Raw genomic sequence first — 19,214 nt, forward strand, 5'->3', positions numbered from 1 at the left:
GTTTTGATTGGAACAAACAATCCCATGCACATACACTTAAAAAATAAAAATGAATAATTGTTGGAATACATTAGTGTGAAATTGACATGGGTAGCCAAGAACTGTAAAAGAAGTAAACTGAACTACTTGAATTCCTATAGTTGGAATTTAAGACAGTGCTTTAAATATTTAGAAGTGTATATAGGCTTCAGCAGTTGTGCATTATATATACACATCTATTTTTATGCATGTTCATGTAGTGTTCAAATATGTATGTATGTACGTATGCATCTGTTTATGTATTTATACATGTAGATACACACATTTTTGCAGTAGGTGTGTATGTATATGAGAGGCATGTATTTTGTAGAGTTTGAATTCTAGGTTATGTCCTGGTTATTTTTCCAAGCTATCATTCTAAGAAGACTGGAATATTCTTCATCTTCAATGAACAGAAGATAGCAAAGAACAAGCCCTTTACATTAAATCCCCCATATGCCTCTTCAGTTAGCATAATAGCTATGTAGTGGTTTATTCCAGGTGGCCAAAAGCTTGGCCCAGTTAGAATGAATTGGGAAAGGATTTCATTTTGCATCTGCAAGCAACAGGCAAAAAACAATCCATGCTTAGATAGATTCTAAAGCCTGCTATCTGCTTGTGGTTTCCATACCTAGGGCATATAACATTGCATTTGAATACTTGCGTTTAGTTCCACAGTGACATTCCATGTGATTAAATACCTGACATTACATTAGCATGAATAGGGAGGAATTGATTCAGTGCTAGGTATCGCTGTAGAATGTTTACTTCTTGGTATTTCTCTTTGTTATGCAGCGGATTTTAGTCTGTGAGCTGTGCTCTGGTATACAGTCTTATTTGCATTTCTAGTTTGTAGAGTTTCGTAGAGTTGCACTCACCATGTAGTAGAAAAGTGAGAGGGAACTACCAGTAGCTGGTTATTCTCTGGTTTTAGATCTTTGCTTTATATTTTGCAGCTGCATCTTGACATATTCCAAAATGAATCCTCACAGTCTTTTTTCTGATCTGAGCTGTATTTCATGCTTTTTTTCCTCCAAAGAGTGTCAGCTCTGATCTTTATGTGCAGTATCGGCTTTATCCCCAGTTGAACCACCTTGATTTTCAGACTAACTGCTCCTTAAGTGATTCATAAGCTGTTTTTCACAACTGCTTACAGATCCTAGCCTTTCATAGTGCAAAACTCTTCATCACTTAAATAATGTCTTCTGAGCCTACACATGGATTTATGTGGACCTCAAGAAATACAGGAACACATGAACTAACTGTATAATATCTATTCCAAGTACATGTTGCTTGTAATTCTGACAGTGCAATAATTCTCTACTGAAATTAAAGAACATTACCAGAAATAGTATTTTTGAAGACTTCAACAATATTTCATTTCTTTTCCCTGAAACACTCATCAAATTAATATAATTCCTTCTTCAGACCTAAGATGCCTTAAAATGGCTTTCCCTGCTAGTGAAGCAAAGACTGGAAAGCTAGAGGCCTTTGTAACTGCTGTTATATTTCTGCCCCTGGGGAGGCGCATGTGTGTTTGGTAATTTAGTTTGAATACAATTCTTCTGTTCTGTCTGACCAATGCCATAGGAGAAAAAATGGACATCATGAAGAATTTCTTCATGGGAAGGGTTGTTAAGCATTGGAAAGGCCTGTCCAGGGAGGTGGTAGAGTCACCATCCCTGGAGATGTTCAAGAAAGAACTGGACTTGACACTTCATGCTATGCTGTAGTTAACAAGGCAGTGATTGGGGAAAGATTGCACTCAATGAGCTTAGAGGCTCTTTTCTACCTAAATGTTCCTGTGATAGAATCAGCTCAGTGTGATCAGATACAGTAAATACTGCCCTATAGATCCTTGAGGGTTCTGAAACTTGCCCGTGACTACCCCATACTAGTCACTCATTTGTGCAGTCTTCTGAAAATATGAGAATCTGCTTGTACCTTTCTAAGCAGGCTGAAAAAGGGAACTCCAGAAAATAGCAGTATTCTTTACAAAACATGCTGTGTTATCCTATAAAATGGTCAATAAGGGAACAAAATGTGCCTACTTTAAAACAAGAGTATGGAGTAAACTGCCAGCTGCGCAGCCTGGCAGAGATGTCAAAATGGAATACTGACAGGTTACTGTCATATTTTGATGATGGCTTCAAAAGGAAGCGTGTTGACAGAGCAAGGCCCAGACTTTAGGATCTGGGCATTGGAATTCACCTCTTCTCATAGACACTGAAATGATGTACAGTCTTCTGGCTTACAACCTTAACTGGGCAGATAGTCTTTACCACAGCTCAGTATGTATGTGTTTCCACTACATTGGAATTATGGATCTAGGAAAATGAATATGCAGAATAAATATATAATATATATTATATAATATAATGTATGTATATAATATAATGTACTAGTATAAAAATACCAAGATACAAGATATACTGTCTGCTAAAGATTTGATTTCATCTACATTTCATACAATATACTCATGTGATGGGCAAAAACATTAAGATACATGTAAATATTTATATCTCTAAACATATTGGAGAACCCAAATAAGCATATATCATCATTATCTTGTATTTTTTCAGGCAGCAGACTTTACAGGAAAAGAAGCACTGAGGCAGATTAAAGAAAAGGGGCTCAAACGACGGCTGGTATATCTCACCCTGGAAACAGATAATGTTGATCCAGAGGGAAATGAAAGCGTGTGGCACAATGGCAAGGCAAGGACTATAGTTCATGTTGCAAAAAATCAGTCTTAATTCTCCATGAACAGAATCTTGGTGTTTCAAGTGTGAATGCATTATTTGTATTTTACTGGCACAGAATAATTTGAAGCTATGATAAACACACTAATCTTCAAGCAAGAAGTAAAGACTAAATACCTACAGAGAAGATGTGAAATGCTGTCAAGTCACTGAAAATAGGGCTAGAACAGACTAATGTATTGTCATCCATTCTTTTCTTCTGCAAGTTCACTGCTGTTCTAAGAAAACACTTCTGCTCCTCAAAAGAAATTAAACAGCAAAGTTTGGGGCTCCACACTTCACAGATTGTGTTGAAATATTCAGTAGCAGTTAAATTGTTATAGATAATAAACATATGCATGTGTATTGTATATGTTCCAGTGAAAACTTAATTAAACATAATAAGAACAGGGTATTTTTTTAAGAAGCAAGAACTTCCCAGTTTCAGGTGGTGTTAGTCTCTGTTGAGAATATTATGAACTGCCTGACACATTTGAAACTTGCATGATGTCTGAAGTCTATAAACCAAAATGTGAGATGTCTGGTTGTTTGGGTTGTTGGCTGGGGTTTGGTGTTTTTTTTTAGTTCGGTTGGTTGTCTGGTTTTGGTTTGTTTTTTGGTTTCTTTTTGCTGCTTTGTTTTTGGTTTTTTGTTTGTTAGGTTTTTTTTTTTCCCAGAAAATCCACTGCATCTTGAGAATAAATACAATTGGTTTTGGTTTTTTCCAGGTTATTGGCAATACCACATCTGGATGTTTCAGCTATGGAGCTCAGAAGAGTCTAGCTTTCGCATATGTTCCCATGGAACTCAGCAAAGTTGGACAGAAATTGGAAGTTGAACTTTTAGGTAAAAATTATCCAGCAACCGTTATAGAGGAGCCACTGGTGCTGACTGAACCAACAAGGATGCGCCTTAAGAGAAAGGGTGAAAGTCCTAAAATATAAACACAGATGGGGATACAGCAAATTGTGCAGTAGGAAAAATTGCTATTAATATGCATATAATTAAGAGAATTAAACTACTCACATATTCGAATTACTAAACTCAAAATCTTCATTGCCATACATAAGTGAGAAATTCAATGGCATTACTTCTAATTCCCTGTGTGCACTGTTCACATTAGAGAACTGAGCAGAGCTGATGAGCTGCCATCTGTTCTGCTTCCCAGTAGTGCTTGAGCACAGTGGCAGGGAATGAGCACATCACTGATTCAGCTTGCTCCCACATTGGCTAACAGATCTGCGTTAATCCATATGAGAAGTGTGCTCTTGATTCTGTCCAATAGCAAATTCCTCCCCCTCCCTCACACTCACAGTTCCTCCTTTACCTGCCCTTGAGGTAAAGTGGTTTATCGTGTCTTCTTTACACACGAATAGCAAGCTTACCATAAAATCATGTCACTAGTTCTACACAGAATACTTCATAAACACTTGAAAGACATATCATTAACCATTAAAATAATAAAGGCATTACTAAAGGTAAACTGAACTCTGAGCATTTTTTTCTCTGCATGTCAGCATGGCAGAAATTCTCATAGAAGACCAAAATCTAGTTCTTCTCAATGAAACAGTTGTAGGAAGCCCATTCTTCACTATTTTACAAAATCATCTGGCATGTTACATATAATATGCTATAACAAACACTATTATTACTCAATTTCTGAACACAGCTTAAAGATTTACTATATTAAATCTGAACCACTAGATAGTCCCCAGAGATGGTCAGTCTTTTCTTACTGTTAATCATAGATTAAAACAACAGTATGAGCCATATATTATTCCATAGAAATATTAACAATGAAAATATATAATTAAATTCACAGTAAAAGAGCTTTATTGAGTGTTAAATATTCTATAACCCAAGTAAGCAGCATTGGGATAGTGTGTATGATGGGAACACACTAAATTAATAAAACACTCATTTGGAGTTCAATAATATTCTGAACAATTCTCTTGAATAACAATGTTAAAAGTTCCAGCTCAGTAATGCTGTCCTTTAGGCTATAGGTGCATGTTTTCAAAGTATGTATAAACCATGTTCAAAATGCACTTTCTTCAAGAGAGTTGGTGCCTCTAAATCTTCAGCAAAGAAGCAAATGTATAAATAGTATCTACCAGGAGAAACACAATTTGAGTAATGAACACTCACTCTTGATAAAGTAAGCTGACATTACATTGTGCTGTTTTGAATGTCTTTTATAAAGCAGGTCAAAATTAAATATATGAGTTCTGCCAGGTTTGAATGTCATACTATCTTGAGTGAAAAAATCCATTCAGAAATTATTCTCTGCAACACTTTCATAAGTGATTCAGTTCTATTGTGCTGAACCATCAAAATGTTGCTTTTTCTAAAGATAACATTATTTGTAATGAGGCACTTAACCACTGTGACTCTGTAAGCATTTGAGAAATCTGAAGTACAGCACAATGTTATATGGTTTTATTTAGACTGGAGAAAAAGAACAATGCTTAGAAACATAGTTTTAAATTTCAGTATTTCCCAAGATTATGCAAATTCACTAGACACCACATCCTGGAGTGTAGTGTAACAGTTACTCTGAGACATCTGTACTTTCCTAATTAGCTTTGCTATGCCAAAAGTGTTCCCACAATGCCTCCATCTCCCAGCCCGACAGTTAGAATCAGGTTTGTAACTCCTTTTCTGACTCAGAAGAAAGATTAATACGTCAGCTGGATCAATCTGACTGCAGAAGGGACAGGCTTTCTGCAGCCTGAGCAAAGAGTAATGAATAGCAGATACCATTCCTACAGTCAAGTGAACTCAGAACCTGTACCCTCCAGCAGCTTGTACTGCATTTCCAGCTGTAACCTCCCAGCCCCTAATATCTACGTGCAGCTGATGCAGACTTTGCTCATCTTACAGTGTAGTGTTATACAAGCCCAGACACTGATTTCTTTGGGGCTTTCTCACTGACAGGTCTTGTGACCCAAGTCACACCTGGCCAATAATAAAAGCTGTATGAGGAGTGGCTGAGGTCACAACTTCATCGTGAGGGACAGACACTGATTTCCTCTCTGTGGTGGCTGGTGACAGAACCTGAGGGAATGGCCTGAAGCCTAGTTGGAGAAGGTTTAGGTTGGATGTTTTGAAAAGGCTCTTCACCCACAGGGTTTTTAGGCACTGGAGCATGTTCCGCAGGGAAATGATCATGGCACTAAATTTGTCAGAGTTCAAAGAGTGTTTGGACAATGCTTTCAGGCACAGAGAGTGATTCTTGGGGTTGTCTTGTGCAAGCCCAGGAGCTGGACTCAATGAGCCTTGTGGGTCCTTTCCAATTCAATCAGGGTGATTCTTGGGGTTGTCCTGTGCAAGGCCAGGAGCTGGACTCAATGAGCCTTGTGGGTCCTTTCAATTCAATCAGCGTATTCCATGGTTCTAAGTTTCATTTAATTGCAAGATTTAGATAAGCTAACAATGTTTCTTGGTCTAGGCAATATAGTTTCTTTCTTGCAGTCAATTTACAAGATTAAAACAACTTCTGATTCATCGCTGACCACATGTAAGGCAAATTAAATATCTTGTTGCTCTCTGTTACATCTTAAGAATGCTTGTGCTTTCTCTTTGAGAATGAATTCAGGAGCAGAGACATCAGAAGTAGCACGGATTGCTGAGAATTAGAGGTGCTGTAGCTGTGATAGCAATGTTTGAAAGTGCTTCCTACTTGACTTGGCTTCTTTTAACTGCTCTGATACCCACGTCAGCTTACTGAATATTCATCAGAACAGCTCAACATTGCATTCTGCACAGCACGGATAAATGAAACAGTATCAAGACAAAGGTTTACAAATAATGCCAACATACAGGGTCAATCCTGTCAAGTCAATCCTTTAAAGTTATTTTTTTAAAAACGTACAAAACCACGAAAAAATGAGGTGGGGGAAGTGTTCAGCAGCTATTGTATATTCCTGTCACTTCCTTCGTTACAGATTGAGATATGGTGTTGCCTATACTTGTGCCAAGACACAGCAAGAGGAAGTGAATAAGAGCAAGAATGTTTAAGTATTGTATTGAGTTTTGAGAAGGCTTCTAACCAATCAAACAGTGTAGTAAGATTGGTAGGGACTTCTTTAGAGTCTTAACCTCATTAGCTAACAGAGGAGACACATCTGCAATAAGGTGGAAAAATGACAGTCATCTAGGAAATTTTCTGAAATCATCAAATCAGGGTATGTAAAAAGCAGTTTTCTCAAACAGTTTTGTTTGCCATTTTCCTGTATTTTTCCATCTCCAGAGTTTTTGCACAGCAGAGTAGATGCTGCTATTACCATTTTAATTTTTTTCCAAGTTTCCATATGCTATGGCAAAAAGAATCCAGTTCATGCTTTTTACAGCATAATAAATTCACACTGATACTGTAACCTTATGTGACATGCTAATGACTTTTTTAATCACTGATCCCAAAGCAACATCCAGATTATTCAACCCCAAACTCAGAAAAGACAAACTGAAATGTAAGAGACTAAACATAGACCATTTCCTGGATTTATTCTTTTGATTCGAGAGAATACTGTCTGAGAGAAATAGATTTTTCTGATTGGGGTTCCAATTCTCTCAAGTAGTAATGAAATAAATAAAAAGCCAAAAATCCTAGAAAACATAACAGGCAGCAACATTCAGACTGTGACTGTGCAGTACCTGCAGTATACATTTAAAACAGTTCAATCCAATGTTCTAACTATGGTCAGGCAACAAGGTTATCCAGTTCTAGTGACATGGGATAACCAGTACATAACTCTTTATGCTTCTCTACAAGAAAGTATGAATTCAGCTACATTTGAACACCATGATAACTTTGAAAATATGAAAGGTGAATAGAAATTATTAATTTTGTTTCAAATTTTCTGGTTTCACCAGCACTGTGCAGATTTTCAAAGTACTTACTTTGAGAGACTAAAACTTGAATGAAACTTCAAACCTGTAAAAAAGACACGGAAGATGTTAGAAAAAGAAATAGTTCAGTGAGACATTTGAGACTGGTCGTGGGATCTGAACTAGAAACAAGAGAAAATGGAACCTTGCAGCTTTTGAACAGTATGAATCACATTTCAAGAAGGAAAATACTACTTTTAGTCACACACCAGTTTGTTAGTAATCCTGGAATTTACTTTGAAGAAAACTGACTTTAGGACAGTACTGTTGCTTCTCGTTCCAGTCCTGACTGTAGACTGTAGTACATTCTCATTGCAGAAAAAAAGCTGAGATCACTCATCATAGCTGCTGTTTTCAAACCAGCAGGGAAACCTGTGGGATTTTAAGAAACCCAACCTGGTAGCTTCATAGGTTTATCTACTAGATCCCACTAAAACAAGCAGGAACTTTTTTCCTGCAGAAACTTGTCAGGAAATAGTCAGGAGACCAGTATACTCAATATTTGGCTTTCTAACTGAGAAAAAACAAATTTTAATGTGGATTGTTCTTGCCTGTTACCAAATGGCTATATAAACTTGGGAATACACATATTTACCATTCTAACTGAATGGGAAATATATGGTTGATCTTCCACTGGCCGCTGAAATTTATGCATATTCCATGGATGAACAAACTTGACCATAGTTGACAGCTATTTCTGTCCTTTCACTCTCTTAGATTTCACATCAAGATTATAACTAAGGTGGATTGCAATATTGCTTTAGGCAATTACATGGCTTGAAGAAACAGCCCTGTTGAAATTGCTGCTATTTCTGCTTCTGTGTTAGTTCACTTCCTTCCTACACTGTAACAGTCACAAGCACCATCTTACAGCCAGACCTCGTTCTAGGCTTCTCATCTGAATGGACAAAATGGAGAGAAAAATCACGGGCTGCTTATGATTTTGCAGGGGTCTGGGGGTTGAAGGGGGAGGGCAGACACATGGGTCTCTCTCTCTGTGTGGGGGTGAGCGTGTGTGCACTAGCAGCTGATGCTGACAGGAGAGTTTCTCCAACAGGAATAATCGCCGCCTCGCTCAGCTCAGCTGCATCTCAGTGATGGTTGCAGCTTGTTTTTCCCTGTCCTGCACACTGGCCAGCAGCAAGGCCGTGTGAGTGCTGCAGCTGCCTTACTGTGCTGACACACAGAGCAAGCTCTATAGCCCAGCAGTGTAAAAGACGGATGAGCCGCTATGAAGGCACAAGTAACAGTCCAGATAATTTTACGAGAATGCACTCTGTCCTGTCCTCATAATGTTGCACTGACTTCAGTCAACATTATGGACAGGACTTTAAAACCACAGATGATTTGAGACACAAGCCTGCACATAGCTCCCCTGGGAATGGCTCCGAGGTTTGAACCGGGTGTTTAACATAGGAGTTGAAGCAAGACAAAATTAGAAGAGACCGCCAGCATCAGCGGGTCTCATACGTTGAAAACACCGGCAAAATATTTTCAATTTCCTTTTTAAGCTAATACCAAAACCCATCGGTGTAAAGCCGCACCGCCCGCACCCCCCCGCACGCCGCCCCCAGCGCTCCCTCAGCGGGCCCGAGCCCCGCCCTGCTCTCCCGGCTCCGCCCCCGGGCCGCGCGCTCGCTCGGCGGGCCTCGTGCTGGTGCTGGCCGACGACCTGGGCTGGGGCGACGTGGGCTGGCACGGCTCTGCCATCCGCACGCCGCGGCTGGACGCGCTGGGCGCGGGCGGCGTGCGGCTGGAGCGCTACTACACCCAGCCGCTGTGCACGCCGTCCCGCAGCCAGCTCCTCTCGGGCCGCTACCAGGTAGGGCGGGCTGCCAGGCCCGGGTGCTCCCGGCTCGCTTCGGCAGCCCCCGTGCGCTGGGGCTTGCCGGGTCTCTGTGCCGCTGCGCTGCGGAAACCAGCTGCTCTGAAGCGGCAAACTTCGCCTGGCGAGCTCGGCAGTAAAGTAGACGTGGAATCAGTGCAAATTGTTCTCCAGAGAAGCCGAGGTGCCCTCTGTGCTTCGGTTGGATTAATAGGCACGGCAGCCTGTCGTGGAAAATATTTTTTCCCTATTCGCCTGCTTGTTGGATATTTTTTCACTGGACAGCGCGGGTGAGACGCAGACAGAAGCAGATGGGCATTACTTGTTCAGTTGTTGCTGCATGTTTCCAGTGCAGCGCCCACGTGCGTCACGAGCTGTACATTCACCTCCACCTGGTACAGGAGGTGATGTTCTGCGCTCCTCGATGGAGTGGGCACAGAGTGGTCATTACTCTAAATAGTTCGTAGTAGTTTCCTGATTTTCCCACTTTTTTTTTCCCAGTTGTACAGGTGCAAGATTTGGGCTTTGTAATACCGATATAATTTTACCCTTTCCCATCCTTTTTGCAATTTTGGCAAAAAACATGGGGAGTGGGGGGTGGGAAAGAAAGTATGGACACACAGCATAGACCGAAGAAAGAAACTCTCAAAGGGTTAAATTTGTTTCAGAAACTTCCCCTGTGTCTCAAGAAGTCCTGCACATCCATGCTAACCATAGTGATTGCCAAATAAACTGCTCTGAGTGAAAGAAAATAAGTGTTATCCTGTATTAGTGAATGCTGTCTCTTCTTGCAGGAACGTTGTTCTAGGTGACACTCTTTCCAAGCAACATTTGTCTCGTTCCTGAAAAGTCCAAGAATGAATAATGATGAATAGGAAAAAGCAATTTACATTATCTTTACCAACCCTTGACGTTGTTCTGTTAAATAACCTAAAATATTTTTTCATAGTGAATATTTTTAAAATACAGTTCATAATCTGAAAGTGCACTCTGAGAAAGCGGCCACTGCTGCATCACATCTTAAAAGTGAACATTGAAAATACCTATAGTTCAGTCTGTATTTAAATTAATGCCATACATCTGGCTTGAAAATTCAATTATCTTAATGTTGACCATGTTGCAACTGTGTGAAATAATATTAGAAAACTGAAGTAATTTATTTTTTTTAATAGTGGAGGCATTCTGTGCAGCAGCAATTATGCAGCAAATAATTATGTTATGCAGAAAATATGTGGGATCTTTTTAAAAATTGTTGTGTCCATCGATATGATTAATAGTTACTTAGAAACTTGAGAAAGTAACCTAAATCTGGAGCTGAAACTTTGGTAGTCACCTTGCAATCTGTCTAAAAGAAAATCAATGGTATTGGTCTATGATAGCTATAGATTTTTTTTTTATAATTGCCTCCTTGTCCTTTTTCTAATTTTCCAGATACATTGCAAGAAATTACAATGCTTTGCTAGTTTGTGCGATTTGTACATTCATGCTTTCTGTAATAAAGCACTTTAAAGTATTTTAAATATTTTATATAGAATAAAACTATACTATAATTTAATTTTTGGAATCTCCTTGTTCAAAGAAAATGACAAAGTAATAGGCCCTTTAGAAAAGGGCTTCTCCCAGTTGCCTAAGATCAAGGCTTATTTGTTTTAAAAGTTAGTTCAGAGAGTTGCTAAATTTCAAAGCAATTCTTTCAAAGTTAGTCATACAGCTTGCTACACTGGTGTGCTTAGCGCAGTCATAAAATCTGGTGTCATCTGCTCCAGGGGATGTTGGAGACTTTGTGCTTTGACACACACAGATTGCTAGAAATATTTAAAGAAGACATGTATAATTGTATACATATATTGGCAGGCCTGGGTTTAGGGAAGTGCCTTTTTGATTGTGGAGAAGACAGAGAAGTTGACAAAAGTCAGCTTATAATGTCAGTCACTGAGGAGGTTTCTTATATCAAGTGTGATATACTACTCAAAATATTGTTATCAGTGATAGTTTCGTGAACAAATACAAAATTCACAACTTAGTAAGAGTAGAAACTTTAGTAGAACTATTGAATATCAGATCTAGTCAGTGTGAAGCTTGTGTCATCCCCAGATTCAAATGCTTTCTATATGCTTGTACTCATTTAAACCATGCAAATAAATACACAAGTGTGTATATATAATGTACATTTAGAAGAGTAACAGAAAACTATTTTTCTTTTATTGACCTTTCCTCCAGTGACTGATCTCTGATCCAGGCAAAAGCTTGATAGATTCACCTGCCATGTGCATTTTTGCCCATTTCAATCCCATTTGAAATGTCTCACTCCATCTTGAGAAGTCCCTGGACTTCAAACAGAATTCTTACCTGTTAGATTTCTAGCTAAAAGCATAAAAGGCTTTGTGTGTGTTTGTTTGGTTTTTGTTTGTTTTGAGTTGGTTTGTTTCAGAGTTTTTTTAAATTGTGCTTAATTTATGTCTGGGAAGATGTTAACTCTTGCAGTGCTATTTTCTTGTTTTCCTCCATGCAACCCCAGCCCTCCATCCTGCAGCTTCCTCATCATCTTCAGTGGTACATTGGTAAAATGAAGAGCCCCTAAAAATGCTAATTTCTAATGCAGCTGTGCTTCTTTTTTGGCCTGCTTATAAATTAACCTGTGGGCTGCATTGTAAGTGATCTCTCACACTTCTTTTCTCTGCTAGATCCACACAGGTTTACAACACCAGATAATTTGGCCATGCCAGCCCAGCTGTCTGCCACTGGATGAGAAACTCCTTCCAGAGCTGCTTCAAGAAGCGGGATATGTTACTCATATGGTGGGGAAGTGGCATTTGGGGATGTACAGAAAAGAATGCCTTCCAACCCGCAGAGGATTTGACACTTACTTTGGTAATGGTTTAATTCAATATGGGCAATAAATGCAGTGTTGAAAAGGATGAGAAACTGCCAAACTGCCCCATTCTTGTAACAGCAGTGGATTTACTGTTGATTTCTAAGTAAAGCCATACCTAGATATGCACATTTCCAAAGTATCACTGCTTTAAGTATAATAATGCCTTAAATGTATGCTCAAGCTTTACAGCTGACTGAACAAAGTATCAGAATTACTGTGTGGCTCCAAGTAAAGTATTTCTCTCTTACCATTTTCCCTCACCCCTCCCTCCTTCCCAGAGTTAACTTTTTACTCCAAATACTCTGTCTCCTACCTGCAGCAGCACAGGAGAACAGGGAATGGGGGTTACAGCCAGTTTGTTTGTGTAGCTTTGGTGTTCCAGAGCTGGTGGTGAGTTGGTGTGAAAGCCTCTATAAAGTAGTATCCAAAAACTCACAAGTTAGGAACTGAAGCTGTCAGGCTAAACAGTAGACTTGCTTGATTGAGTGCATTACTTGCACAGCAATTTGTAGCTATACATTGTTTATTGTTCCAAGTGTAGCCTGGGCTCCTGTCCCAGGATCAGTTCCACATTTATTAGTTTTGCACAGGTGTCATGGATGTTGCATGACTTGGGCTGTCTCATGTACATCTGTACATCTCATTCTGCACAGCACTGAGCTCAAAGAGGTCCATATCCACTTGGTTGTTTTTGAGACACTTTCCTTGAATGATGAATTTCAAAATAGTTCATTTCAATGCAGAAGCCCACATTGCTCTTGTCTAACCTGCAGCTTAAGTGGAGAGTGTGACTGTGCTGTATGTATGCCTTTTATAAGCTATGCTCATCCACACATGAGGTGGGAACAACTGTTCCCTTAGATAGTTTGCTTCGTTTCACTCTTCTGGGAGCTCAGGGCCATGGTTTCACAACTGAATTGAGCAAATTTATGTGGATTGGAATATAATGCCTCTCATTGCTTAAGCATTTGTGCTTTCTCCCATCCCTTCACAGGAGCTTGGGATCTCTTTGTTGGAATGGGTGTAGATACGCTGCTGTTCCTTGTGAAATCTCACCCTGGGACTGAGCAGGCTTTTAATGCAGGAGCCTGAGGACAGGCTGGCTCTGGGTATGGTTTTTGGGTGCCCAGTGTGACATTATTTTTCAGAGGATATAGTGGTTTTATATCCTACAGTGTTCATGTGATTCCAGTAGGAATCCATTATGATTAGGGGTGTTTGATTCCGTGGCACACTTGATGCAGTGTTGCCCAGTGGACATTCAAAATGGAAAAAATGCAACATGTGCATTTCAGTACATTGATGCAATGTACTCAAATGCAAAGCAATCTGCCTATAAAATCACTTCATCTTTTGAAACATTAACCATTTTACTCTCCTAAAAATATAGTAGACATTTGTATATTATTTAAGATAACTTCATTGTTTCTGTACATTTGTGTTTGCAGAAATTACTAGCTGGATTTTTGTCCCGAGGTTTTGGTGTTTTTTTTCTTTGTTTGTTTTTGTTTTGGGTTTTTGTTTTGTTTTGTTTCCTTTTCAGAACATAAGACTGTATTTTTTTTTCAGCATATTGGGGGAGAAATCTAAAATCTAATTTCAAATGTAATTTTTGAGATTCAGATATTTTGATTTTGAAAAGTTTTATTTGTGCCTGCTAAAACACAAAGGTTCTGCATGCCTAACAGGCTAGCCCTAGGTAGGAGCAAATCTATACATGCAGGATTTTTACTTAATTTCTTTTGGATATCTCTAAATGATTGTGTCTTTTCTTCACCAGCTGGTGTCAGCAGTGGATCAGAAATTGCATTACTGCAGACATAAAAGACGATTCATGCCTGGGTATTTTTGAATAAATGGATTAAAGAATTCCAAACTTTCCAACAGAGGTGGAAACCTTACATGAAAATACATACGCAGAAATCATACCACCAAAAATCAGACTAGTTTACTGCTAGATCACTGCCTTGGCTCTTAGTGCTTTAGTTTAGTACTGATGGACATCCAAGTACAAGTAAGAGGTCATTAAACTGCTTTCAAAATGTTTAACTTGTTTTGAAATTAATGCTGGCATTAGCAATGAAAAGCCTATGAGGTATTAAATGTGGAGCTACTTAGACGTGTCAGGGGTCTCACAGTAGGTGGTCCAGGGTTGAATTAGTGTTTTAGCTCAAAACCACTTATGTTTTGACATTTGTGTTTGACTTCTTTTCTCCTCCTGATGTATGTGTTTATGTGACACGATGTTGGCCTGCTCATTTGACATCTTTTCCTGTTGTAGGCTATCTCCTTGGCAGTGAGGATTATTATACTCATGACCGCTGTGTCCTCATCAAAGCAAAGAATGTGACGCGCTGTGCTCTGGACTTTAGAGATGGAGAAGAAGTTGCAACTGGATTTAAAAATGTGTACTCCACAAATTTATTCACAGAAAGAGCTATAGATCTTATAGCCAATCACAAAACTGAGAAGGTATAGGCAACAGCTGCTACTCTGATAACTTCAGCATTAAAGAATGTTTCTAAAAACATTGATGAAATATTGATACAGAGAGCTGTGTTTGAGCTGTAGTTCAGGGCTATTCAATAGGTGCATAGAGCTAAATATGAGAAGTAGCACTAGTAAAACTTATCTGCTGCCAAAATTTGCTTTGTCTGCATGCTACCTGCCTGCTACCCTTCTCAATTTCTTCTATTTTAATACAATTAATACATTTTTAGAAATGGTTTAGCAAGTAGTTTGCACTTCTAAGCAGAGAAGGGAAACTTAAGGTGAGACATTTAATAGAAAGAAATTGTTAACAATTATGTTATGAAGAAAAGATATAGCTGATGTTTTTCCACAGCTTTTCAAAAACAATGTTTCAAAGCTTTCTTAGTTTATGTGCAGGGAATAGAAGATGTAGAAGTTGTAGAAGAAATCAAAAGACACTACCTGCACTGTTGATAAAAGATTTCTGTTTGTGCTGCAGTAACTTTAGCACTTAGTACTTTATGTTCAACTAATTTCCATTCTATCCCTTCCACCCCAGCCCCTCTTTCTCTATCTCGCTTTTCAGTCTGTGCATGAACCTCTCGAGGTCCCTGAAGAATACATGAAACCATATGCTTCCATAAAAGATGTGAAGCGGCGCCATTATGCAGGAATGGTGACTCTTATGGATGAAGCAGTAGGAAATCTTACTGATGCTCTGAAAACATACGGTCTTTGGGACAACACAGTTTTTGTTTTCTCTACTGGTAAGTTCCTTCAAGTATTCTTTTAGTAATAACTTTGCTAACAAGCTGAATACAGAGACATCTGGCCCCTCTGTCTTTTCTCTGCATATCTTCTAGTGACATAAGAATGAGGAAAGTTGAGCAGGAATTTAAGTAAAACAGTGGTTTTTCTTCCTTCTCTTAGGGCCTTCTCAAGCTTAACAAAAACAACTCTGAAGTAGTGTCTGTGCACATGGGGGATGCTCCTGGTGGTGTAAAAATACCTTTCTAAAAGCTGAGGAGTGCAGTGGAGTTAGAAGCATCCTTCTTGACACTGCAGTTACTGAGGATCTGTCAGAATTGAATCCTTACTGAGAGCTCTCTGGAAGTTTATTTCTGCTGAAGCAGTTTGTCCTGTCTGTGAATTGCCATGTGTTGCATGTAGCACAAACAGCTAGACAGCAAGCAGTTTGAAGCCAAAACTGTTTCTTTCCCTCACTTTAAGATGTTGTGTAGCTTTCTCATTTTTAAAGTATTTCACTGTCAGCTTAGTCCCATAAAACAAAGGCCTGTTAATAAAAAGCTGAAAATATGATGAGCAGTCTAGTCAGCCAAATTACAATCTGAGTTTTTGTATGTAGAGGCACATGATCTGGTTTCTAGATTATTAGAGTAATGTAAATAATACATTACAAAGCAGTCTGCTTTGTTTCCAAATTAAGAATGAAACAGAACTTTTTTTAAGTACTCGGCTGAGTTGGAGGAACATATTTACTCTTTTTTGGCTGGAAGTGGGAAGTACGCTTTCAATGCATACAGTGGTTCTTTTGCCCACACTTTACATATTAGGGCTGCCAAAATGGCAAATTAATTTTATGTGAACACTTCAAATACGACAAAAACAACAGAAACAAACGGACAAGCAAAACAAAAAAGAACCAACCAAAGTTTGATGAAAATGCGCTTATGTGTTTTGAATTTAGCAGCTGCTTCCTGTAGCACTCAGAATCTTGGAATTTAATTTTGAGTCCAGACCTGTTTACCTTATGATGTTATATTTATGTCCAGGTTTTGGCTCTAGCGGGATTTGATAACTCATCTATGCCTATTTCTGTTTGCAATGTTTTTATATTTAGAACTGAAAGTAAGCAAAGACATATGGAAGACTATACCAGTATTTATTCCATATGGAAAAAATCCGGTCTTTGCTGAGGCTGGGGCTTGGTAGGGTTATTTCAGTAATGTTTATTCAGTACATTGTGGAATAAACCTAAATATATGTGAGTTAGAATTACAAGGTATGAGTGAATTAAAAAGACAAATTTGGGGTTTTTTCTTATGAAACATTTATTTTTCTGGATGGTGACAGTGTACCCTCTTTTTCTAACAGTGATTATTTTGCAATCAGTTGCAGGTCTATTTCAACAAGAGTCAAACAATCAGGAGAATCAAGTGCCTACTCTATCTAATGGGACTTATTTTGAGTTAATTGACAGTTTAAACTTCCAGGAGTTAAATTTAATATGATTACAATGCATGGAAATTGGACTTAAATCAGGCAGGACAGGGGCCAGTGATGTCGGTCTTTTCGGTGTTCTCTCTTTACTTCATGCAGTTATTCTTTATAGGCATAAAACATTTCATGCAATAAGGATCCATTTTCAAAAAACAAGTGTTATAACCATAAAACATTTTAAAAAGACCAGAAAAGGGAAAAAACGTGCCAAATTATTTGTTTTTTTTCTATATTTTGTTTAGTGCTTTTACAGGTGGTGTGTTTCAGAATGGACATTAGAACATGGTTGAAAAGAAACATGCGAGGGTCTGCAGTTGAGCATCTCTTGCAGAGAGCTGTGCTGTGTCAGATCTCCCTGCACAGCTTCCAGGTCCTTTGGAACTGGGAATCTTGCTGTGTGCTGGTAGCTACAATATGGGCATGTGATTATAGCATGATTTACCTCCAGCTCTTGAGGACATGTCTGCTTGGAGAAGTGCTTCTTCCTGCCCCAAGTGCTCTTGTGGCATTGGGAGACCCTTTTTTAGTTTAGAGGGACACAGCAGGGGACACACACTTTTCTTTATGATCAAGAACTCTCTCCAAGAAAGTTCTTCCCATTTTGTGGGATTAAGAATCAAGTTAAGGATTTCAATGAAGACTGCAAGGAAGAATCTAGGGAATGATAAAGTTTATCCATAAGTTTAATGAGCGATGTTAAAAACACAGAATCATCATTCTTGCTCAGAGGAATTTGGGGGTGCTGGTGGCTGAGAGGCTGGACATGACCCAGCCATGGGCACTCCCAGCCCAGAGAGCCACACGTGTGCTGGGCTGCATCCAGAGCAGGGTGGGCAGCAGGGCCAGGGAGGGGATTCTGCCCCTCTGCTCTGCTCTGCTGAGACCCCACCTGCAGGGCTGCAGCAGCTCTGGGGCCCAGCACAGGAAGGGCTTGGACCTGCTGGAGGGAGTCCAGGGTATGGCCACAGGAATTATCAGAGAACTGGAGCACCTTCACTATTAGGACAGAGAGTTGGGGTTGTTCAGCCTGGAGAAGAGAAGGCTCTGAAGATAACTTACTGCAGGCTTTCAGTACTGAAAGTAGGCTTATAAAGATATGAGAACAAAGTTTTTAACAGGATATGTTGTGATAGGACAAAGGGTGATGCTTTTAAACTGAAGTAGAACAGATTCGGACTGGATATAAGGAAGACAATTTTCATAATGAGGTTGGTGAAACACTGGAACAGGTTGCACAGAGAGGTCGTGGATGTCCCATCCCTGGAAACATTCAAGGTCAGGTTGGATGGGGTGCTAAATAAGCTCATCTAGTCAAAGAAGAGGGGAGTTTGGACTAGATGACTTTTATAGGTCCTGTCAAACCCAAACCATTTTAAGAGAAAGGCACTCCCTGTTTTGTTAGCTGTGTGGTTTGATAAAACTGTGAGGTTTGTGAGATTTGTTGAAAGTCTGTGGAGGAAAAAGAAGGCCCTATTTTTACGGTACCTTTTACTTGATTCATTACTATTTCCTTTTTAGTTTAGGCCAAAATTCTCACTTTCGTGTTTGTATCTCTCCGTGCTTTAAAAGTCCTGCCCAAAGAATAATTTACAGGTGGTCATTTTGTATTTGTATTATAGCAAGTAGCATTGCAACAAACATAATCTTCTGACTACTTCTGTGTGAAGTGTTGACCTCAAACTGTAGATTTCTCCTTAGTGGATACATATTTAAAAAACATAGAATATGATGTAATACTTGATCTTGTGGCAGGGTTTTTTTCTTATTATTACATTCTTTCATGTTTCTTCCTATTTATTACGGCTCAAGAGGGATTGCCTTGAAAACATGCCACTTGACAAGTAGAAATACTGTACATTTTGAAAGAGTCTTATGAAATGTGTAGAAGAACTTAAGTTCCTCTTTAAAGTGGCCTGATGGATAGGAAAAAATGTAACTTCATTATTTCATTAGCAACGTCTGACTCCATTAGTGTGTCCTGTAAATCAACCCTCTTTTTGAGGTGTCTTTTTGAACAGATAGACAGGCTATTTTTACAAGTAAATAAAAAAAATGTGAGAAGGTTCAATGGCATGTGGTGGTATATTTGTGTATCAAGTGGTAGCTTGAAAAGTCTTGACTGGTTTGATATAAAGTAGAATTTGCTTTTGTG

General features: G+C 39.0%; 2 protein-coding genes across 2 annotated transcripts in view; both read left to right on the plus strand.

The window, feature by feature from the left end:
• DMGDH (dimethylglycine dehydrogenase) overlaps window positions 1-4,242 on the plus strand; it is a 39,867-nt gene extending 35,625 nt beyond the window's left edge. The window contains exons 15-16 of the mRNA XM_039709880.1: window positions 2,601-2,735; window positions 3,488-4,242. Of these exons, the coding sequence (XP_039565814.1) occupies window positions 2,601-2,735; window positions 3,488-3,703 (351 nt within the window). The 3' untranslated portion in view covers window positions 3,704-4,242. The remainder of the gene's footprint in view (window positions 1-2,600; window positions 2,736-3,487) is intronic.
• Window positions 4,243-9,284: 5,042 nt separating this feature from the next.
• ARSB (arylsulfatase B) overlaps window positions 9,285-19,214 on the plus strand; it is a 62,127-nt gene continuing 52,197 nt past the window's right edge. Inside the window, exons 1-4 of the mRNA XM_039709952.1 lie at window positions 9,285-9,471; window positions 12,159-12,345; window positions 14,631-14,821; window positions 15,381-15,588. Of these exons, the coding sequence (XP_039565886.1) occupies window positions 12,270-12,345; window positions 14,631-14,821; window positions 15,381-15,588 (475 nt within the window). The 5' untranslated portion in view covers window positions 9,285-9,471; window positions 12,159-12,269. The remainder of the gene's footprint in view (window positions 9,472-12,158; window positions 12,346-14,630; window positions 14,822-15,380; window positions 15,589-19,214) is intronic.

This window comes from Passer montanus, unplaced genomic scaffold (genome assembly GCF_014805655.1).
Source record: "Passer montanus isolate IOZ18808 unplaced genomic scaffold, ASM1480565v1 scaffold22, whole genome shotgun sequence".
NCBI lineage: Eukaryota > Metazoa > Chordata > Aves > Passeriformes > Passeridae > Passer > Passer montanus.